Below are 25,874 nucleotides of genomic sequence, written 5' to 3' on the forward strand. Positions count from 1 at the left end.
AGGAAATACAGCATTAACTTCAGACCCAATAGGTACAGATGAGCTCAATAACCAATGCAATATTGAGGAGAACAAAACTAGAATTATACTATCAGATAGTAAGATCTATTATAAAGCTGTAGTAATTAATACACTATGAGATCAGTCAGATAGGCAAAAATGAATAGAAAGTCTAGACACAGACCCACACATACATTTGTCTCACTCATGGTTAATGTTAAAGACGACATTGCAGTGCAGTGGGCAAACTGTGGTCTTCAATAAATGGTGCTGTATATTCACATGGGCAAAAGGTATCTTGATCCCTCCCTTCACACAATACACAACAATCTATTCCAAATATACTACAGACCTAAATGTCGAAGGTAAAACAATAAAACTTCTAGAGGATAGCTTCAGAAGAAATATATTTTCATGACCATGGGGGTAAACAAAATTTTCTTAAGCAAAACGTAACATGCACTAACCATAAAGGAAAATACTGCTGTATTACATTCAATTAAAATTAAGAATTTCTGTTCATCAAAAGACAGCATTAAGAGAGAGAAAACACAAGCTATACAGTGGGAGACAACATGTGTATAAGTTTTATCTGAAAAAAAGACTCAATCCAAAATACATAAGAGAACTATAAATGGTTAGGAAAAAGACAGATGACCCAATTTAATAAAAAAAATCATCAAAAGACTTAAATAGGCACTTCACAAAAAAGGATATCCAAATGGCAATAAACTTATGAAAAGAGACTCAACCTCATTAACGACAAGAAATACAAAATAAAACCATCACATCTATCATAAAGGATTTTAAAAAAATCCTGACAATACAAAGTCTGAGTAAGGAAGTGGAGCAACTGAAACCGTCATACAATGCAATATCCAGTGCTTCTGTTTTGGAATCTTGTTTGGCAATATCTAGTGATGTTGAACATGTAAATTCCCAATAACCACAGAACTCTATCCCATTTTATACCCACATAAACTCATACACACGTATACCAAAACATGCACAAAATGTTCAAAGCAGCATTATTTGTAATAGGCAAAAACTGGAAACAACCCAAATGTTCATCAACAACAGAATGGATAAATGGTGGTATATATATATCAAATGGATACTAGAAATACTATACAGCATTGGGACTTCCCTGGTGGTCCAGTGGCTAAGACTCCACACTCCCAATGCCGGGGGCCTGGGTTCAATCCCTGGTCAGGGAACTAGATCCCACATGCTGCAACTAAGAGTTCGCGTGCCGCAACTAAAGATCCCGTATGCCACAACAAAGATCCCACACTTGGCAAACGACGATCCCGCATGCCACAACTAAGGCCCGATGCAGCCAAATAAATAAATATTTTTTAAAAAAGAAATACTATACAGCATAAATAATTAATGAACTACTGTTACAGCAACACGTAATGGTGGATGGATGAATTTCAAAAACATAATGTGGAGCAAAAAAAGCTAGACACAAAATAACACATATTTAAGATTCCCTTCTCATAAAATTCAAAAACAGGCAACACTAATCGCAGTGATAGACGTGAAAATAGTGGTTACTTTTGAAGGAATTGGTAATGACTTGGAGGACATCTGTGGGACCCTTCCAGAGGTTACAAATGTTCTACATCTTGATCTGGATGGTGGTTACATGGGGGGGTTATTTATTTATTTATTTTTAAAATTGAAGTACAGTTGATTTACAATGCTGTGCCAATCTCTGCCGTACAGCAAAGTGACTCAGTTATACACATATAGACATTCTTTTTTTTTTATATTACATGGGGGTTTTAAAACTTGAAAATATTCTTTGTATACTTAATGGTTTGTGCACTTCTATGTATATGATACATCAACTTTTTAAATTACTTTAAAATTGTTCTAGTGGGCAAACAAAGGAGGAAATAGGTAAAATACTAAAAGCAGGATTAAATTCTTCAGAATCATGCAGTGGATCCTTTTGCAGACCTCAAAACCATTCCCCAAGAAGATATATTTAGAGATAAGATCCCCACATACATACGGACTCTTCTAATCAAACGTCCATGTATGCACTTTATCTTTGAGATTACAGGGATGATTTAAATATAGGCCCGATGCTCAGAGTTTATAACATGGTAGAAATTCAGTTTTAAGTATCTTGAATAACCTCAATATTTTATTTAAGTGTATTTATTTATTTAATATTATTTAAGTTTACTTAATAAATTTGAATTCTCACTACATAAAAGGTGGTATATCATCACCTTTCTAATTTCCTACCAGGTATATCACTTCCCCTCTATGGTATTTTCACATATCTTTTATTGTCTTAAAGGGTCATATGTGAATATAATAAACTGTTGGATAATTCATTTTCTCATATAGGGTCCAATATATGACTCTTGTTTGAATCCTGACTTACACAATGCATCTGTTAAAAAGAAAAAAAAATGCTTTTGTGAGATCAGGAAAATTTGAATCTATCTGGATATATGATATTAAATTACTATTATTTTTTTAGATGTGATAATGGTATTACGATCATATTTTTTACACCAAGTCCTTTTCATTTAGAGATACATACTGAAATTGTTATAGACAAAAATACATGACCGCTGAGATTTGCTCCAAAATAATTCGAGAGAGAGGAGTGAGATGACAGTGGGGCACAGCTGAAACAAGAGTGACCTTGAGTTGATGAATGTTGTAGCTGAGTCATGGATATGGGAAGCGGGAGTGGGGTGGAGGAAGGAATTTACACTATTCTCACAACTTTAGGGTACATAATAGATTTTCCACAGGGGGGAAGAAAGAGCAAGAACGACAGACAAATGATTAATTTTAGAAGCCTTCTCATCTAAGAAAAACGCTACTGTAGTCTCTGGATACAAGACGTTTGTTTGCAAAATTTTTGACATGTGCATCTGCCAGTCACACTACTAAATCACAGGATGCAACTGTAAGAAACAACACACTTTCAGTAGGAAAGGAAAACAGGGCATCACTGGAAAATGAACATCACAACTTAGTAGGTACATGTTTTCAACTACATAAAGTAATGCCTCTTTAATCCTCAATGAGTGGTAAGAAAGGGACAACTTTAGAAATGGAACTGTAATATAAGATAATTTTCCTCTTCATGAATTATACTTTTATAGAAGAACTACATATTCTATGAAATACTGGGATGTGGGACAAAGAAACTAAGGCTATTGTGTTTTAGCCTCTTTTAATAATGAAGGGTCAACTTCAAATACAGTCTCATAATAAAATATTTTCTCATTACCTTAACATTATACTGAGAATGAGAATTCATATAATCAAAAAGCAGTTGGTAATTCTTGAACTGATGATCCCATTCCGTGCGTTCACAGTAGCGGAAATCATCTCCTAGGGGGGCCAGGACAACTGTGGTACGGAAAAGCTTTGACTTCTTTCGGTACTGATCTAGAAGCATCTCAGCCCTACAAAAGAAAAAAGGAAAATACTAAGAAAAGAACAAGGGGGTAACTCATTAAAAAATGTATTATATTAAAATAAAGTATTGCGTATTTTACCTATATTCTATCTTAGCATAATTTATGAGGCAGACTTTTTAAACTACCATAGTGATTTTCTTTACCCATTTAAAATATTCATAAATTCTTATCAGAGGGATAAACCCAAAGTTTTCCAATGGAATATCCTTAGAGAAATAAAGTCACATACCAACTTTGGCATATAATTACTGGGGGCATCAATGTCCTCCTAAAGGTCAGTCACAGAGATTTGCTCCCAGATAGCCTGTCGTAAAACAATTTAGTCCAAGAAGACAGGATTTCTCATCTATATAAACTTTGAAGTTTGCTTTGACTTAATTCCCTTTCTCTAATTTAATCTAAAATTGCCTAATTAAACACAAAAAGGTATTTAGAATGAAGCCAATTATAGAACCATATTTCCTTTTCTAAAGGAAGAAAATCAACTCACTTAACACCTTCCATCAATAATCTGAGTATTCCTCACAGTGTCCTTCTTAATACTGATCAACAGATAAAGCTTAGGAGTTGAATGAGCTATTTTGGTTTCTATCTATCTGGGCGCTAGCCCATGACTCAAAAGGTCAGCTAAACACAATGTGCTGCTGTGCTTTATATATTTCATATTCTCGTATTGTGTAAAAAACCCTTTGGGAGATGCTGAATTGGAGAACCATTTGAGGAAGTCTGGGAACACAAACTAAGAGGAAGCACTTCTGAAAGTGAAATTAAACAAGCAGATGAGCCCAGAGTAGTTCTCCATATTTCTAATGCCAAAGCTTAAAAAAACAGTGATAAATGACAAATATACTTTTCTACACACTATTCCAATTTTCATTTCAAGGATTATCCAGAATTAGATTCTAATTCACAATATTAAAATTTATGAAGAAATCTCAAAGAATATCAATGATGGAAAGAGGCATTTTGTAGAAATTATGAAAAAAAATTTAACTAAATTTAGAATCTCATATGATCTTTTTATATTGATAGTCTTTTTATATTGATAGTCTCTATATTTATATTAAAAAATTTAATATTTTGCAACTTAAATTAGCAAAAATTTAATAATTTGGTGGGTAAAATGTAACTGTAATATTCTTTTTTTAAATTTAATTTTATTTATTTTTTTACAATCTCCTAATTCATCCCCTCCCCCCCGCCGCTTTCCCCCCCTTGGTGTCCATACGTTTGTTCTCTACATCTGTGTCTCAATTTCTGCCCTGCAAACCGGTTCATCTGTACCATTTTTCTAGGTTCCACATATCTGCGTTAATATATGATATTTGTTTTTCTCTTTCTGACTTACTTCACTCTGTATGACAGTCTCTAGATCCACCCATGTCTCTACAAATGACCCAATTATATAACATATAGTACTCAGTTTTCTGAGATTAGCATTCAATATAGTACTTAATTTTTACTAGTAATTTACTAATATTCCACATTTTCCAAAAACAATTTTAGATCATTACTTACAATTAAAAAACACACATACAATGAGATTAATCACATAGAAAGATATATAAGACTAAAGAAATACGAGGAAAAAATATATACATAAATCGCCGATATAAGATATAGTATGAATGAGCATCCAACTAGATCCCCCAGGCAACCAGAATAAAAAAGGGTATGCGATCACTTAAATGCATCCCAAGGTTTACTACTATAAGATATACCATATTTTGCATGTATATGTGTAAAACACATAAGAGGAAAGAAATCACAAACTCTAATGAAGTGCCTTTTCTATTCAGCATCTATCCTAACTAACTCCCAAGCTCCTGCTCAGAAAGTGTCAATGCTGGGAAAGCCAAGGGACCAACCTAACCCACCCGGCAGGTAGTGGGTACTCACTAATGCACAGTAAACCTATGACAAATGCACTGACCAACATCACATTTAAAGATGCACAGCTGCAATTTGCTCTTCACTTATTCTACCATGTAAGAAAGAGCAACTTAACTAGAACAAAGAAAAAAAGAATTCCCTGAAACATCAAATCACCTGACATATGAATCATCATCATATGTAAAATATATGGTACTAGACCAAAAACTGAACTTGTTGAAGAATGGTATTTCTTTATCTGCAAAGTAGAGGAACCTGATAAACTGAACTTATTAAATGTATCACCTGTATCTTATAGTTACATTTCATTTTCTTTAGGGAATTAAAAAATCAAATGCCATTAAGCTGAAATGCCCATGTCTGATCTTTGTTCATCACAACATCAAAAGGAAGGTGATATCTGCATGGGAATAACCAGCAGAGCTAAGACTTCATGACTTGTAAGAAGTTTAAAAAAACAAACAAACAGTGTAGGTATTATATAGATTCTTTCATCTGTATGCCCCAGGTGCCTGGAAACCACTTTCAGAATCACTGGAACTGACTGACCACAAGGTGTGGTCTTGGGGGGATGGGGGGGTAATCTTTGAAGGGTTCTATGATACAGCGATGGGATTACACAAAATGGTTCTCAGGTACTCTAAGGAGCACCCAAAAAAGAAAAAACGGGCCTCAAAATATCTATGAGTGCACTGGGATTCCGGTTACCCTTCAAGAAGTCTCCTATCCCTGACCACTGGAGCTGAAAGGAGTGTAAATACCATTCAGTTACAAACAGCTGTTTTCCCAAGTAGACAGGCAAGAATCCCACCCCCTCAAACAAGCACACACACACTGCCCCAATCCTCCACCACTTCCTTTCCACTACTCCTTTTGCTACATAATATACTGGATTACTCTCTTAGCCTAAGTAGCCTGACCCTAAAAAGCAGGCTGTTCAGGGTCTCCCATTGACCCTCACTTCTCTAGGAATCAAGAAAATGAAACCAGGTTGATCCCAAACCTTGGACAGTTTTTCAAAACAACTATGAAAGCCAGATTTTGATACAAAGGATCCATGGCTTCAAGAAGGCTGCCATGGTAAAATGCTTTTGTGTCTGCCAGTGAGAGGCTCACACTGGAATGTTTTCTTTATGGCCACAAGGACACAATGCAAAGAGACCCAATCCCACCTTCATCCTCACACACACTTTTTTAAAAGTCTTTTTAAGAATAAAGAGATTTGAGCCCAGAGCAACGATCTTACAAGGCTATATTATTTTTCTAGCAGAGTTGAGTGGTATATATTACAACACAATGTTTTATTTTAATGCATTACATGCCACTAATTTTAAAGTGAAGAAATTAAACTTTAAAAGCACCAGAATTAGAAGTATAGGCAGCTTGGTTTAATGAGATGCTTCCATCATTAGGGCAGTTTTCTTTTAAGAAAAAAAAAATTCATTCCTTTGATTTTTATTTAAAAATCTTTAAGTATAAATATTCCTAATTAAAGTTTTCTATAAGTCAAAAACATCAGAAAGATGCAGATGTGTATTCATCAGAGCTGGGCAGCATTCACTATTACTGAAATTGTTGTTAAGGGAACAGATAATTACACTCTTTATGTGTTCCATTTCAATAAATGTGTTTTTGCAGTTGGGCTGCTTTTCTTACCAATTTATACCATAGAGACCGTAAGTTTTATTATCAACAAAAGTATATGAAATCAATCAAACACAGTAGAAGGCTTTTATAATGAGGGCAAAGGAGACAGTAATAACAGTGTATTATAGGTTATCCATTGTATATTGATGTACTATTGTTCACTTTCCATTAAGTTATAACATACAAGACAAATAGTCAAGGCTCTGGTATTTTTAAGTTGCTTTAAATCTAGTTTGAATGAATACCTTGAACAAGGATAAGCTGGCTACTAAAAACCATTTATTCAATCTTTCAGCAACAAGCCACTGATGCTTGCTTGTTCAAGATGTTGTCTTACAAAATGCATATTTTCGTACCTGTTCTGGAGATTTCCAAGATATATTGTTTCTGGGGGGACTCCCCAGGGACAACCATATCTGCCTCCAGGAAGTCGTTTAAAATCAAACTGGCAGCATATTTTAGGATCAGGTCCGCAAGTGTGAGGGATGTCATAGCTGTAGAAGGGCATCATGTGGCAAAAAATATCTGTGACAGATCCCAGATCTAAAATAAAGAGCCAACAGACCTGCATTTATAAATTTTGTTTTCCCCAAACTGTTCAAATTTCCAGTACTTTATACATACATAATGCAAACTCTACCCTAAATCAACAACCCTTTCAACTACTAGAACACACACCCAAGCAGCATTTAATGACCACCGGCCAGAAGGAAGATACTCACATCTGTCTCTATCTACCTCTTCTATCTAAACTTAGATGAGACAGAAAAGCCCCGCCATAAAGCAGCATCTGCTGACCTGGAAGGATATAATCTGAGCAGAAGCAAAAGTTATAACCGGCTTATCCAAAATTATGGCCGTGTCTATCCCTGGCTGCCAGCTCCTGCCACATCTGCTCCCACCTCAGGTAATAGGACACTCTGAGAGAGACCATTAGCGGCAGAGACTGGGTGAGAAGAGAGGAAGGGCGTAAAAAGGGAACCTGGAAGAATAAGGGAAGAAGAAGGAAGGGGTTGTGAAGATACTGGGGAAATACTGGTTTTGTAGTGATGAGAAAGAAGTGTACTCAGGAGAGTTTTGTGGAGTCACCCTGATGTTCACCAATAAAGAGTCAATGATGCTTTTCTCCATGGAGGCAGAGGAAAAGTAAAAGTAATTTTCAAAAGCAAAAAGAAGAATCAAAACAAAGCAAACAAAAAAGATACAGAAAACGAGCACTGGTTCCTGACACAGAATTGTTTTTAATTGAAACCTCAGTGCCAGTATGTGTTGATATCACTGCTTTCGAGAGGTCAAAAGCCTCCCACCAAGTAAGGCTGAAGGACTTCGATAAGAGTTAAAAGTGGTATCTTTTTATGATTCTGATCTGCAAACACCTCTTCCCCTTTACGTATGGATCTCCAATTCTCAGCAATGCACTGCTTTTATAATAAAGACAGACAACAAGAAAAAACAAACAAGCAACATGTACATTTAAAAAAACTGAAAACAACTGCTTCATTAAGAAGCAGAACACACAAAGAAGCTCAACTTGATTCCAAAACATCATTTTAAAGCAACATGTCCAAATCTATCAGGTAAGTCTTAAAATATTCCAGTTTTCTCTCATACTCCATTTAGTTAAAATAATTACCAGGTCTTTTCCAAACTTTAAACCTACTATAATCCGTACATTTGTGTGCTGTAAGTTGTTTCACTGAATCACATTCATGACTGTGACATCATGGATGCTGGTTGCTAATGCTTGCTATCTGCACAGAGGCTGTCACAGTCCCAGGACTTATGGCAACTTCCTTTCCTTTCTGCTATGAAGCAAGGATATACTCCACATCCTCTACCTCTCTTCATGCCATACTATTTAGCAGCTCATTTCAGTTTATCTGCTGTATTTGGTGGTGTTTGTCTTTTATCAAATTAGACTATAATTTTCTTATAAGCAAGATTTCTTCTTAACATGGTATTAAGTACATAAAAGTACTCAGTAATTTCCTGGTGATGGGTATTTATGGGCAATTTGAATGTAAGCAATAGTTTAAGTAGGGCTCCCTCAAATTAATAATCCTTTTTATAAAAAAATTAATATGCTCCTTTGCATTTGATCAAAGTATACAGGATGAAATCCCCTACAAGCTCTTGTTTTCCCTACAGATTAGGTTTAATTTTCCAGGATAAAAAATTATATAGCTAATATGTTTCCTTATTGAAAAAAACAACAGTACGCATAAAGATACCATCTAAATTTACAAATGACTTTTCCGAAACACTTAAGGAGGGTCTAGATTACACAGAGAAGCAAGTATGATGTAATACAGTGATTTCTGAATATTGTCTTAGCAATGAAATCCTTTTTTCAGATGAAATTTTACCAAGAACTTAATACTGATGGTGGTATATACTAGGGGTTAGGGACCTGGGCTTTGGAACAGCACAGAACTGGATTCAAATCTCAGCTCTGTACCCACTACCTGTATGATTTTTGGCAAATGGCTTCACATATCTAAGCCTCCATTTCTTCACCATTTAAAAAGGATAATTATAGAAACTAATTTAAAGAATTATAAAGATTCAATGAAAGAGTGAATATAAAGCATCTAACACCATGCATGGCCCATAATAAGGACTCAATAAATAAAATTAAGTAAGAAAATAAGGTGTTCTGAATTACATGGGGGTTGGGAAAGGCAAAGGCCTCTCAGGAGGCCTAAATCTTGTCACCTCTGCCCCAGCAAAGAGCTGGAGAAGTACATCCTTGGAACACCTGCGTGTCCACAGAACAGTGTGAAAACAAGTGACACAGGTAATAGGAGGACTGTTCTAGTAGGACAGGATTAAGGTTTTAAAAGGCAACTCTTACTAGAGAGACAGGAGAGACAGAAGGAAGAAACACTGGCTGAATATGAGATATATGACTGGACATTAGTTCTAATGCACGTACAACTTTGTGATAAAACAGGTACTTTTTAAAAGAGAAGCAAGTGAAAGCATTATTTGCAAAAGGCTAATTACTTGTATTTATTTACTTCCATTAGGCTTAAAAAAGAATCTACAATGTTCTATAGATAAATATCTTCACCAATGCTTAAAAGACTCCTGACACAAAAACATTGAAAAAACAATTATGTGTATCTTTAGGCAACCATATTTTCAAGACTGACACTCTGAATAAAACCCATAACAGCATGAGTTCATAACCCCTGTGAAATAACATCTAGGTCAAGTGAGATCTTCAACTTTCATCAAACACTACATACCCCAATTCTGTCTCCAAAAAAACTCCAGCGTTTTATGCAATGCAAAATGTTTTTTAACTGCATAATGAACTCTCTGGATAAGCATGTGAGAAAATCCAGCACGTTTTAGAAGATAAGCCATTGTTGGTGAATGTCCAAAAGGATCGATAGACCAGCCAGACCGAGGTTTCACCCCTGTTGATAAAGAAAATGTGTTATTGTTTTAAATTGATAAATGAAATAGAAGTCACAACACATTTAGACCCAACAGAGTTCTTTTGGTCTCCTGGATTCTAAAATAAAGGGGCTGCCCAGCATTACCCTTAGCTAGCATTCCCAGCAGGACTCCCTGAGAGGAGGATTCTGCCACTGCTGTGTTCTCCCGGGCAGGGTGAGTAACACTGGAAGTTAATCAGTTGGAGGTGAAATAAGCACTCTGCCACCTGATAGATATTAGAAAGCTACTGTGCTCAGTGGAGCCAGAGAAATAACCAGGACCAAGTCACTGCCCTCTAGGATCTAACAGTCCTGTCTTCTGTGGAGACGCATAACCCAGCAACTCACTGTTACATGATATAGAAAAGTAACCTAAGTCATTCCAACTTGCACTCCCCAACCCCAACATTAAGGGATTTTAAACTATCTTTTATAGCTTATAATAGTCCCAAATCATCATAACATACAGTAGCAGAAATGGCCAAAGTAACTGTACCATAGTTCATTAAATCTTAAGACATTTTGATGCTGGTGCTTTCTACCAAGAATGGGTCAATAGAATTTTTCACACCTGACTCACACCAATTCTAAGAGTGAAGCGCTAAAGATATATCTCAATTTCACAGAGGATAAAATATAAAAAACATAATAAATGCACAGATTAGAATTAATGAAATAAGATTATTCATTGGGCATTATACAAATCTGATCTTTTATTTATTCAGGATTCTCAAAGAAGGCTTCTACAAACAACCTATAAATTGACATAAGTAATAGAATTGTGTACTTTTTTTTTTCACTCAAACACCTGTTTAGCACCTTACATATGCCGAAGACTAAAAGAGGCCCTAGGATTACAAAAATGAGTCAATCTTGATCCTGATTCTAGTTGCAGAGATTATGATGCAAATAGGTGTAACACAGGATAACAGAAAAGAGAACAGAGAGAACTCTGTAGAACAATATTGAAGATGAACACAGAGGTGAGAAGCCACCAAGGAGACTGAGAAGGAAAAGTCAAAACTGTCAGAGAACCAAGAATACGTGTCAAAACTCAAAGTGACCATATAATTTGTCCATTTCACATATGTAATTTACCTCCAAAAAATTATAAAGAAATCTTGAACTCTATTTAGTAATTTTGGGTTTTTGTGGTAGTATAGGTTTAGCAATTCTGAAACTTTCATGTATTTCAAGACTGAGTAAATTAGAATAAAGCAACCAGGTTTTACACTGTTAAGAAAAGGAACTATAGAATATGTAAATATGAAAGAGCAGAACCCTATGATACTGAGTTGAAATAGGAGATAGTAGTACTAACATGAATAAATATATATATACACACACAAATATATATTTAAACAAACTCTCTCTATATATACAATTACACACACATGCACACACACACACATTTCCTAGCTCAGTGCAATAACACCTCAGTACCAAACAACATTATCTTCAGTCCCAGACTTTGACCTCTAAATGCCATGCTCTATTAAAAATAACCTTAAAGAAATTACTTATTCCAGGGCTGAGGCTAGGAGAGTACAAGATAACCCTGGAATATATTCTTGGGGCATAAATTAAAGAAATGGTCAAAGAGTCATGGGAACATATAAAAATAAATCAGGAGATAGTTGAAGGGGCTTCCACTGGCCAAATGCAGGACAACTGGGGAATCAAAATAAATAATAATAGTACTGGACTATAACCCATTGAATAAAATAAGAATCCATGAGCTCACAAATAAATTGAAAACAAAAAGGAAAGCTCTTCCTTTTAGTATTGATAGAATACTAACTGATAATTATAGAAGCAATGATGGAATTAGAAAATCATCAATGCATCCTAAAACTAAAACATTAAAGTTTGATGAGGAACAGGATATTTACCTATTCTCAATGTATCTCCTACAAATTAGTTATTAATTCGAAAGGCAGAAAATGTAACAGTACAGTAAAGAAAATTAAAAGACACAACTTAAACGAGTGATCAAGAATAGCATCACCAATATGGGGACAAAGAGATGACAAGTGCCTCCTGACAGGATGCATTGAGGACAACAGAAAATAACTACAGTGATATTCTAGCAAAATAAATTAGGTTAGATTACATAGATAGATCAGAAAGATAAATAACCTAAAGCTAATCATAAGGAAATAGACAAACTCAAATTGAGAGACTTTCTACAACAGAGGTCTGCACTCCTCAAAAATATCAACATCAAGAAATCCAGAGAAAGGCTGAGGTCTGTTTCAGGTTAAGGAGACTAAAAAGACATGACAACTACAAGCAATACTACATGATCCTAGGTTGGATCCTGGATCGGGTGGGGAAAAAGCAGCCCTTATTAAAGAACATTATTGAGACAATTGACAAAATTTGAATATAACCTGTGAACTAGATTGTAGTATTGCTAACGCTCCTAATTTGATAACTATCTTCTGCTTATCTAAGAAAACATCCTTATTTCTTATGAAATAACACAATGAAGTATTGAGAGACAAAGAGACAAGATGCCTCCAGCTTACTCTCAAATGGTTCAGAAAAACACGTACGTGAATCTAACTAGAGTCCCTTGGTATCCAGGGAAGATTGGTTTCAGGGCCCCTGAAGATACCAGAATCTTTGGATGTCAAATCATATAAAATGGTGTAGTAGTTGCATATAACCTACACACATCCTCTTGTACACAGGCATACCTCCGAGATACTGTGGGTTTGGTTCCAGACCACTGCAATAAAGCAAATATCACAATATTTTGGTTTTCCAGTACATATAAAAGTTATGTTTACGGTAGTCTATTAAGTGTACAATAGCATTATGTCTAAAAAAAATGTACACACCTTAGTTAAAAAATACTTTATATGTGGAGAAAAAAGAACCCTTGTGCACTGTTGGTGGGAATGTAAATTGGTACAGCCACTATGGAAAACAGTATGGAGAATTCTCAAAAAATTAAAAAGAGAACTACCATATGACCCAGCAATTCCACTCCTGGGTATTGATCTGAAGAAAACAAAAACACGAATTTGAAAAGATACATGTACCCCCATGTTCACTGCAGCATTATTTACAATAGCCAAGATATGGAAGCAACCTAAGTATCCACAGATGGGTCAATGAATAAAGAAAACGTGGTGGTGTGTGTGTGTGTATATATGAAAGAATGAAATCTTGCCATTTGTGACAACACTGATGGACCCTGAGGACATTTTTCTGATGAAATAAGTCATACAGAGAAAGACAAATACTGTAATGATTTCACTTATATGTGGAAGCTAAAAAACAAAACAAATGAATAAACATAATAAAACATAAACAGAGTCATAGATACAGAGAACAAACAGGTGGTTGCCAGAAGGGAGAGGGCTGGGAGGAGGAAAGAAACAGGTGAGGGAAATTAAGAGGTACAAACTTCCAGTTGCAAAATAAATGAGTCATGGGTATGAAATGTACAGTGTGGGGAATATAGTCAATAACTATGTAATATCTTTGCATGGTGCCATATATAGACTTATCGTGATGATCAATTTGAAATGCATAGAAATATCGAATCACTATGCTGTATAACAGGAACTAACATAATGTTGTAGGTCAAATATACTTCAAAAAAAAAACCAAACAGACTTGTAGAAAAAAGAGATCAGATCTATGGTTACTAGAGGTGAGGGTGGGAGAAGGAATTGAATGAAGACAGGCAAAAGGTAAACTTCCAGTTATAAAGATAAATAAGTACTGGGAATGTAATGTACAACACGATAAATATAATTAACACTGCTGTATGTTATATATGAAAGCTGTTAAGAGAGTCAAATCCTAAGAGTTCTCAGACAAGAGAAAATTGTTTTTTCTGTTTCTTTAATTTTGTATTTATATGAGGTGACAGATTCACTAAACTTGCTGAGATAATCTTTTCACGATGTATGTAAGTCAAATCACTATGCTGTATATCTTAAACCTACACAGTGCTGTATATCAATTATATCTCAATAAAACTGGAAGGAAACCAAAACAAAAGAAAACTTTATTGCTAAAAATCAGCTAAGCATCGCTAGCCTTCAGCAAGTCATAATCCTTTTGCAATAGAAACAAAGATCACTGATCTCAGGTCACCATAACAAATACATTAACAATGAAAAAGTCTGAAATATTGCTAGAATTACCAAAATGTGACACAGAGACACAAATGCTGTTGGAAAAATGACACCAACAGACTTGCTCAACACAGGGTTGTGACAAATCTTCAATCTGTAAAAAACGTAGTATCTGTGAAGCACAGTAAAATGAGGTATGCCTATAATTTAAATCACCTCCAGATTACTTATAATACCTAACACAATGTAAATGCTATGTAAATAGTGATAAATACAATGTAAATACTATGTAAGTAGCTGCCAGGCATGGCAAATTCAAGTTTTGCTATTTGGAATTTTCCAGATTTTTCTTTTCAATTATTTTCCGTCCACTGTTGGTTGAATCATCAATGCAGAACTGATGAATACAGAGGGCCAACCCTACAGGATATATAGGAGCCCCTCTCAAATACTATCATGTGACTCTATAAATTTGAAATGAAATGAAATTAAGCTATAAAATAAAAAAAAGGAGTATGTGTTGTCCCAAATAACTAGGACAGAATAAGCTTACAAACAAGAATAAAAATCAACATGAAAAGTTAGTGATGTCTGAGATTTCATCATCACTGATGATCTTTTCCGTATCAAAATCACCTGATACACAGGAATAGCAACCTAGCTGCAACAGATTAAAGAATCCCTGAGAAGTAATGATGTAGAAGAGAAAGAACGTATACTACATTTTTAAAAACTGATACGAAATGAGGTAGAAGCTAGGGAGACACATAGAGGGGACCCCAGTATCCTTCTAGGAGTTTCCTTGGTATAAGCCTATCTTTTTTTTAAAGGGGGCAAGTGACAAACTTAGGGGGGAAATGCAGTATATGAAAAATCAAAAATTTTATAAAGAGGGTACATATGCCAATAAAACCAGGAAAGATTTTGTGTTTTCATGTAAGAATAAGACTGTCAAAATAGAAAAAAGTAAAAACAAGAAAAATTACAGGAAACAATCATTAAAAAGAGTAAAATACATCACTCAGTTTTTGGCAAATCTAATAGACTTAAAAATTAGAACATGAGCAACATGAATAATATAATTAATAAAACTGGATTATTCCAAATGTATCTAATATTAAAGCTTAAGAGGAGTCAGAGAACAGTTACAAAATGGATATTTTAGGCAAAAGATAACCTTAAAAACTCAAATTTAGTTTCTAATGGTCAAATTTATATAATAAAGTTAGTAAAAGCAGAAATTAACCACCAAAGACTAAACAATTTAAAAAGCATCCCATAACCAAATGTAAAAACAGTGTCCAAAACAACATGTTGTTCTAAACTGTTTAAACAAAACTGAGAACACTACTCTACTTTACAAGGTGCAGTCAGAGTTAACATTTGTCAAAACTCAAACTCTACAGTTAAGATTTATGTGTTGCACTGCATGTAAATTACACATCCATAAAAGCTAAACATCAAAAAATCCACAAAAACTGAGGTTTATAAAGTGAATATTTTGGCTTAGAATATAATTAAGTATTTAAGAAAAGTGGCACTGAGTAGGGGGTCCCCAAGTCCACTCCCAGATTTCACGACGTAAGAAAACTTACAGCGCTAGACATATAGTCATACTCACAGCTATGATTTATTATAGTGAAAAGATACAAAGCAAAATCAGCAAAGAGAAAAGGCACACAGGGCAGAGTCCACAGGAAACCAGCTACAAGCTTCTAAGAGTTCTCTCCCTGTGGCATCACCCAGGATGAGTTAATTACTCCACCAGTGAATGGTGACAATACCTGAAATGCTGTCAACCCAGAAAGCTCACTAGAGACTCAGTGTCCAAGCTTTTTACTGGGGTCTGGTCATGCAGGCACCCTCTGTCTAGTACATAATATGATTCTAGACTCCCAGAAGGGAAACAAGTGTTTACCATACAATGCACTGTTTGGACAGTTTAAACACAGTGAGTCACTCATCATTTAAGAAATCCAAGTCCTCAGACACCAGCCAACAGTCAACTTTGCAAGCGAGATCTTTCTAAGGATAGCAGTTTCAGATCTGCTATGTTAACTCTTATCGGCACAGGTATGATATCTGCAACTTACTCTGTAACAATCACAACAATAACAATACGGAAAGAGGAAAAAATAAGGCAAATGTGTCAAAATAATGACTGGTGAATCTGGTTGGGGGCCTTATGGGAGTTCTTTGTAGTATTCCTACAACTTTTAAGTTTGAAATTATTCCAAAATAAAAAGTAAATAAAATATTAATGGGGGTGGGGGGATTTTACCCCTAACAGGAGAATACTTTAAAATAATAAAATATTTAGAAATAACTTCAATAAAAACATGTATATTTACCATAAACTACAAAATTGTACTGAGAGATATGAAATATTTGAAAACAATTACATACCATGTTGCAGAATGCAAATATTCGATATCACAAAGATTTCGAGTAGTCCCATGTTCTTATGAGTTGTATGAACATCTGATTTTATCAGTTCAGAATACCTTTCCCCACTTCTTGTTGTAACAGGATACTTCTTCCCCATGGAGGACCCATTCACATGGTTCAGGCAAGGCTGACCCTGCCCCAAACCACTCTCCCCACATGATCATTTCCATCAAATTAACCAGGCCTCAGTGATTTCAGCTCCTTTAACTCTGGCCTCAGTAAACTGGCTCAGAGATAAGCGCCTAACCCAAAGTGGGTCAATTAGGTAAGGTATTAAGGAAAACTCCTGTTAATTGTTAGACCAAGAAGATCAGAGTCCTGGTTGTCTATGGCAGAGTCAAGAGACAGTATCCCGACAACATAATCTAAGTCCTCTGGATCCAACCTTACCTGAAGCTACCCTATCTCTGGAATTCTCAATGACAAAACTAACATTTTTCTTTCCTTTTTTTCTTTCTTTGCTTAAGCTAGTAAACTAGGTTTTTGCCTTTTATGATCAAGTGTCTTAACTAATATATAATTAAAATCCCAGGGGGATAGTTTTAGAAAAAAATACCAAAATTAATAAATAGGTAAAATTGATAAAATAATAGGTGAAACAAGGTAGATGACCCTAAGAGTGACCATATTATATCTATGTAACTGAGATTATGATCCAAGAAACATCATAAATCAATAAAAAATAAATTATTCAGTAATAATCAGTGCTAGAAAAATTAGTTATTAAAAAAAATAAAAAGCCCCATCTCACATTCCCCAAAATTAATTGCCCAAAGTAGTCTAAATGAAAGAGAAAGATACGAATACATACCTAGATTTTTTTCCAGCCACTGATGTCCTTCAATTAGTTGGTCAATTAAGGCAAAATAATGTGGAGCAGCTTCATCAGGCATAACCCAGCCACCTGTCACAATTTCAAACTGACCGTTTTCTAGTAAACTAGGGAGAAAATAACATAAGAGTTTACATTAACATATATAAGAAAAGTTCAAATAAAAATGTAAGACATCATAAACATTAGAGACAGCCTTTAAATGTAACCAGTATTTACACTAGTTGTTAATTTTTTTTTTTTAAACCAGTGGATGAATTTCAACTTTGGGACCCTGGTGATAAAGTGTCCTCAGTAAAGTATCTGCCCCTCCTGCCCTAGGCAAAGCCACGCAGGTCACTCTGGAAGTTCTATTTCATAAGGGTAAAATCTCCCACACAACTTCAAAGATTCCTGATGTCAGCAGCCACGTCTGATTTACTTCTGAATCTTGCCGAGCACCTAGCAAATACCTGAGTATATGCTTGATGAGTGTTAATTGGAGGACTGTCATTTTAAGCACAATATTTGTTTCATTACACCTATGCTGAAAAATGAGGACTTATTTTAGTACTTCTGACACTGATAAGTTAATCATGCAAACTACAGAAGTAATAAAAATAAAAGTAAAGCTAGTAAATATCACATGCTACTGGGAATACAGAAAACATTATAAAGCACCCTGCTCCAGTCAGTTATAATGTAGGCTATGTAGTTTATCTTTCATTATTGAGCCAAAAGCTCTAACATTATCATTATCTGTTCATTGAGTGCTCTTTACCATAATACTATACAAAGTAACTAGACCACAGCCCTGGAGAACTAAATTGTTACAAGAAGACACCTTCCTCAGAGACAGAAAAAAATCATCAACTATTAAAAATTTGAAGAACTACCTGAGGAAGTGTAAATGTCAAGAACTTAAGCAAGCCTTTTAAGTGCCACAGACTTTTGAGTTTGCGACAAGGTGGTTTTTGAAAACGATGTAAAATTTCAGAAGCAAAAGCAGCTTTAATAAGGATAAACATCACTGAATGCCTATAGCTAACAGCCAAGCACCAAGCCAAATTTAGTTGAAACAGACCAGAGGCATAAAGAATAAACATTTTCCTACAAAGCATGTAACAGAAGCCACAGCATTAACAGAACATCCAATTTTTTCAAACATATGCGTGCTCATAGAACCAATGACAGAGTGGATAATGGACACAATTTCTAAAAATGAATGAATACATGAATGATTTCCTTGTATAAAATAAAAAGATATTAACTACATCTGTATTACCATGGGGATCACCAAATAATACAATTTCATATGGAGAGTATGATGGCTCATTATATAGTGTCTAAAGAAACTCCAATGTTCCAGGCAAACCTCAGATTCTCACAGGCCCACATCAAGAACTTGTAAGAAAGAAGCTGGAAATTTCTAAAAATTGTATTTCTTTAAGAACACAACTAAATCCAAGGCTATTTTGTCCCACTCTTACTGCCTATGGGACTTTGCTTACAGTTAGTTCTTCTTGTCTTTCTGGTGAATGCCTGATTTAGCCACACCCTGGAAGCCATGGACCAGTCCCACCCCTTACGCCTACGAGCAGTATTTGGAAGCCTGAGATGTCAGGACAGATTTGGGACTTAATCTCTAGTCATCAAATATAGAAACTTGACCTCCTTATCTCAGTATTCCAATAAACAGATCTTCTGGAAAATATCAGAAATAAATCGGTAAAAACAAATTCTTTGCTGCTCTTGAATAGAGAATAGAAACTATAAATTAAGTAATCTGAATATTAAATGGAAAAAAGTCACTCCAATGATGGAATTTCTCACCTATATCAGTTTTATTTTGCTACATATTCCCTGTCCCATAGGCATAAATGGGCTCCAAGAAACAGCCAACCAAGCAAAGAATGACACATATTATATTTCCTCAGCTCTATCTGTGAATAATTTATCCCTTCCCCCTCCGCATGATGCCTGAGATGCTACTGTGATTGTGTACAGAGTTCTTATCTGTACACAATGATTACTTTAAAGACTATCCTATCTATTTCTATGGGGGAGGCATGAAAGCCTCTCACTCATTAAAATGTTTTTCAGAATTTTCTTATCTATTTTCTTCTCTCCTGTCTTTCCCAACCTGGCTGATCCTAGCTGCCCTCATTTCTCAGCTCAAATAAAAGTCTCTGGGACACCCACAAAGTCTCTGGGCCACAGAGCCTAAATCAACACTCCCACTGCACCTCCACACTCTATCACACAATAGTATTTTTCACAAACCAGAATGGCCTTGTTCATTTACTGCTTCCTCTCCCTCCTCACCCCACCCACCATTATAACATAAGCTCCAAGAGAGCAGGGACCAGGACATGTTTTGTTCACTTTTCCAGGCCCAGCACTGGGAAGCTTACTTGGCATTTAATGGGTACTCTGTTGTTAGGTGAAGAGGGAATGAGTGAATGAGATTCTCAGTTTAAAATTAGTAGTAACATAAAATTTGTTATTAGATGAAGTTCACAGACATATGCAAAATAAGTTGAACAGGGAAGGGTCAGTTCAAAAGGAGTGTGAATAATATAGGTATAAAGTGACATGACCCGGAATATGATTCGTGTAGGAGAAATGAACAGGGAGGGAGAGAGAGGAGATGCTTCATGAAGCATCAGTGGGAATCGAGAAATACCTGGACATAGAAGAAAGGATTAAAGTACGAATGACTTAGGGCTTTGATTCCAGGGGTCTAATGGGGTGGTGGTGTTAATACACATAGACAGTGCAGTTCAGTTGAGAAGGGAATCATTTTGCAGTAATAAATATAAATTTGGATAAGGCTATTTGATGTGACAGTGAGGCAGCCAAAAGGACCTAACTGAAAAAGAAAACTAAGTTTAGGGGAAAAGGCCAATATAAAATTAAGTTTTGGAGGAATGAAACAAAGATGAAATAGAGAAGGATGGGAAGTCTGGAGATAACAGTCAAAAGGAGAGTTAAGGACCAAGAAGAAGGAAAATATAAGAGGAAATTGAGGTGAAAAGAAATGTTAAAGATAAAAAGAACAAATCTGTGACTATGACCTGAGACATTCTAGAAAAGAGTAATGAGGAACAACCTGCACTTCTCCTTGGTAAAAGGCATTTTTATAGTTTAAAAAGCTACCATAGGGCCTCCCTGGTGGCGCAGTGGTTGAGAGTCCGCCTGCCGATGCAGGGGATACGGGTTCGTGCCCCGGTCTGGGAGGATCCCATATGCCGCGGAGCGGCTGGGCCCGTGAGCCGTGGCCGCTGGGCCTGCGCGTCCGGAGCCTGTGCTCCGCAACGGGAGAGGCCACAACAGTGAGAGGCCCGCATACCGCAAAAAAAAAAAAAAAGCTACCATATAACTGTGACTTACTCAGAAATGGACACATCAGTGGGTCAGAATATAAAGTTGAGAAATAAATTTAAAAAATTTTTATATTATTAAAACAGCCATTAAATTAGTGGGGAAGAATGGATTGCGGTTTATTTTTTTTAATCTTCAGTCAGAGTGATTTAAAACAAACTCATAAGAAAGCCAAGATATTATGTCGTGGAAGCCAAAGGACTGATATTTGAAATGGCTCACACAGGTTTTTAATAAAAACTACATGAGGAGGTCAGAAGAGGCATAGGTGATGTCATGATAGCAGGCCAGAAAGGACTTAGGTTTTAGTTTTTCTTAAGAAAGTTTCTCTAATCAGGTAGAACAAAATGGAAGAAAATAGACAACATGATTTAAGATATGAAGCAATGTGACAATGAGTGGACACCTGGCCAAATAATTAGGTTAGTGAGTACTCCTATTTCACTCAACTGCCTGTTCTCCCTAGTCTATACATATGAATGGTGAAAACCAGATTATAAACCAGACATTCTTACAGGCAGGAAGGTCAGGCTTGATATAAAATATTCACTGTGTTAGGCAAAAACACATGCCACTTGACCAGTTAAACAAACAAACAAAAAATACACATGCACACATAAAAACTGCAGAAGTGCACACATTTGCCATGTATACCCCTGATTTCTACAACATATGTGATAAGCACTTAAGAAGCACCTGAAGAATGACAGGAAAACAAAATGGTCCAAATATACATGAGGAAAACACTGACCTAATGACTGAAAAGCACAGCCACCATCATCATCAGGTAGTGATAGGTACAAAAAGTAGGCCTGACAGTCTTACAGAAACAACACTCCAGGAAATACTGAGAAAAATATTTATAAGCAATAGCAGAAAAGCTATGTTAGCCTACAAAAAGTACCATATTTAAAATCGCCATTGTTAGCAACACAAAATAAAATTAATACAGACTGCAAGCTGTACATTCAACACCTTCGTAATTTTTTAAAAATCAGGTAATGGGAAACACCTATAGAAAAAGTTACTTAGAATAAGTACAGGTGCTTCCAAGTATTTCCACTCACTTAGTGCTCAACAAGCATGAATTGAGCTATTTCTCTGCAACTGTCAGGGGAGTACAACAACAAGGACCTACTGTATGGCACAGGGAACTATAGTCAATATCTTTTAATAACCTATAATGGAAAAGACTCTGAAAAAGAGTATATATATATATATATGTATATATATATATATATATATATATATACATATATATATGCATAACTGAATCACTTTGCTGTATACCTGGAACTAACACAACATTGTAAATCAACTATACTTCAATAGAAGGTTGTTTGTTCTGAAAAAAAAAGAAAACAGGCATACTACTTATACTACTTTTAGGAGAGCAATGCCTATTGTTTTAATGATAAAAGTGAAAGGATGCAGAAAATTGTAAATAAAAGTTACCCAGATCTAATTCCCCAATAACAACCACTGTTTTAACTCTGAAAAGGGAAGTACAAAATCAAAGAAGATGTGCCCACCTCATAGGGTCTATTGCTTAATTTCTACCAAGAGACGCTCTGGTTTCTGGCAAAGTTTTTGCATGAATGCTCTTCCTAATATTTTCTAACAAACAAGAGATCCAGAAACAAATGAAAAGACAGGGAAAGAGAGGGAGAGAAAGGAGTATATACATGCAGCAAATTCAGAAAATAGGAAAACAGGCACTAACTTTCACAATTAACAACACCCTTATTTTACTTTTTTAAATGGTTGATTTGTAAGCCATTATGTACTTCTCTGTTTCCACAATTTCTCTGCCTGAGAATCTGATATAAAAACCTTAAGAAAATACTGATCAAAATTAAGCTGAGCATATCTGTCACAACTCACTTTGCCCAAGATCCAGAATTTACATTTATGAATTTACTTGCCAAGCACAAGAAGTTGCAAATCATTTTCTCTGAGTGTCACTTTTTCCCCTGTGTAGACACATCACACATTTGAAATTTGGTCACACACAGAAGCATAGTCTCAAAGAGCTTTTTCCCTAATGGGGAAATTGTTACAGATAACTTAGTAGTAAACAATGCATTATTTAGCAAGCTTCAAAGAATCACAAATTAATTTCACATGAGAAAACGAGTTGAATTTGTATGGGGAAATATGAAATAATACAAGATGATGTACAGTGATTCATTCTTAAATAAAAAATTAGTTAAACAGAAAATTAAAAAAGATGGAGGCTCCCAATGAATCAATTAATAGGCTAAAAGCATTTGCTCATCAGATTATCTGACTTGTATGCCTTTCATGAGGAATATCTAATAAGAGAGTAAAAATAAGATTGTTTTAAAAACCCCTCACATAATAATTGGGGAAATCATCATATACCTCTGAGTATTATAGACACCCGTCTTTAGAGAGTATACGAGGGACAGATGGCCAATGAGTCATTTCCTCATTTCTTCCTCACTTCATTCCAGTCATACCCTTTCTTTGAGTTTTCAGTCCATGCTCTCTGTCTGGAATGTTTTTCCTCCCAGTATTTACCTCACTGGCTCATAGCAGATCCATCAGGAGCCTTCTCTGGCTACCACACTCCACCCAAACCCCATCTAAGTTGTTATCTTTCATAAAATCCAAAACTTTTCTTTCATAGCATTTATCACAAAATTTAATAACACATCTGAATGTTTACTGTCTTTGTCCCTCAATAGACTGTAAGCTCATGAAGGCAGGAATCATATCTGTTTTGCTCGCCATTTAAATCTGGGCGTTCCTACAAGAAAAGGGTACCAATGACCCAAAAGAAAAGCAAACAAAAGATATGAAGCAGATATTTCAGAAATAACTAGCTCCTAAAAATGAAAAGAAGTTTAATATCACTCATGAGGAAATGCAAATTAAGACTTCAATGAGATCAAAAAGTTGTGTAACATGTGATGTCAAGGATATTTACAAATAGGTATTGTTACTTAAGGCTGGCAGTAACTATCAAATTTTAAAATGCATATATACTTTTATCTATGCTCATTAAAATGAAGTCAGAAAATACATAAAAATAAATAAAAGCACTGTACAGTCAGCCCTACATATCCACAGGTTCTGCATCCACAAATTCAATCAACTTTTGAAGGAAAATTTTAAAAAGAAAAACATTTCCAGAAAGTTTCAAAAAGAAAAACTTGAATTTACCACACACTAGCAACTATGTACATAGCATTGACATTGTATTTACAACTAGTTACATAACATTTACATTGTATTAAATATTATAAGTAATCTCAAGATGATTTCAAGTACACAGTAGAATGTGCGTAGGTTAAATGCGAATACTACTCAATTTTATATAAGGATTTGGGTATATGGGGCAGGTTCTGCAAGCAACCCCCTGAGGATTATCAACGGATTACTATATACACTAAAGATAAAGATACACTCTATGCATTCACAAAAGACCAGAAACAAAACTACAGGGTCATTAATCAGGAGAAGTTACATAAATTAAGGCCCACTCATAACACTTTTATATAGTTTTTAAAAAGAAAGGTTCCTGAAAGGTTCTCCAAGATATATTAAGTTTAAAAACCATGGTACAAAACCCATTAGGGGCTGTTATCCAAAAACAAAAAAAAGTAAGAAAAGAAAAGAAAAACAGGAAACCGGTGTTGATAAGGAATGTGGAGAAACTGGAAAGCTCAGGTACTACTGGTGGCAATGTGAAATGGTGCAGCTGTTGTGGAAAACAGTATGGGAGTTCTGTGAAATATTAAACATAGAACTGCTATATGATCCAGCAATCCCACTTCTGGGTATATACACAAGAGAACTGAAAGCAAGGACTCAAACTGATACTTGTACACTCATATTCATAGCAGCATTTTTACAATAGCCAAAAGGTAAAAACAATCCAAACGTCCATTGATGAATGAATGAAAAAACAAAACATGGTATATTCATGCAATGGAATATTATTCAGTCCTAGAAAGGAAGGAAATTGACACGTTTCCACATGGATGAACCTTGAAGACATTATGTTAAGTGAAATAAGCCAGACACACAAAAAAACAAATATTGTATGATTCTACTTATATGGGGCACCTAGCATAGTCAAATTTATAGAGACAGAAGGCAGAATGGTGGTTACCAGGGCAGAGATGAAGGGGAATGGGGAGTTATTAATAGGTATAGCATTTCAGTTTGGGATGATGAAAAAGTTCTGGAGATGGTTATGGTTGCAAGACAATGTGAATATATGTAATGCCACTGAATGTCACACATAAAATCATTAAAATGGTAAATTTTAAGTTATGTACATTTTACCACAATAAAAAAAAGAGACGCACTCAAAAAAAAAAGCACAATGTGCATGGCATGTTATCATTTGTATAATATGAATGTGTCTTTGCACATATGTACATGCACATATTTTTCCTGTGTATCTATAAATTAGATAAGCATCTGGTCAAAGTAGCTGCCTCCTGTTCGAAGAGTTAGATGCCAAGAAGACAGGAGTAGTCAGCACCTTACCTTTCATTGTATACCCTTTATATATTCAGGCTTATATTAAAATATGAATTAAATAAAAATGTTTCCCAAACTATAAATGTTATACTACCCTGATTTCTCCTAAGCACTAAAAACAAACAAAACTATAGCATAACATAGTCACGAAATTTTATTTAAGAATATT

At 35.3% G+C, this 25,874-nt stretch overlaps 1 protein-coding gene across 1 annotated transcript in view; it reads right to left on the minus strand.

The window, feature by feature from the left end:
• The window catches only part of MAN2A1 (mannosidase alpha class 2A member 1), a 159,126-nt gene that overhangs the window by 78,135 nt on the left and 55,117 nt on the right, over positions 1-25,874 (minus strand). The window contains exons 5-8 of the mRNA XM_082622811.1: positions 17,804-17,931; positions 10,253-10,426; positions 7,358-7,544; positions 3,269-3,446 (exon numbers count right to left, since the gene is read on the minus strand). Of these exons, the coding sequence (XP_082478937.1) occupies positions 3,269-3,446; positions 7,358-7,544; positions 10,253-10,426; positions 17,804-17,931 (667 nt within the window). The remainder of the gene's footprint in view (positions 1-3,268; positions 3,447-7,357; positions 7,545-10,252; positions 10,427-17,803; positions 17,932-25,874) is intronic.

Source organism: Mesoplodon mirus (assembly GCF_964341445.2).
Source record: "Mesoplodon mirus genome assembly, chromosome: 5".
NCBI classification, from domain to species: domain Eukaryota; kingdom Metazoa; phylum Chordata; class Mammalia; order Artiodactyla; family Ziphiidae; genus Mesoplodon; species Mesoplodon mirus.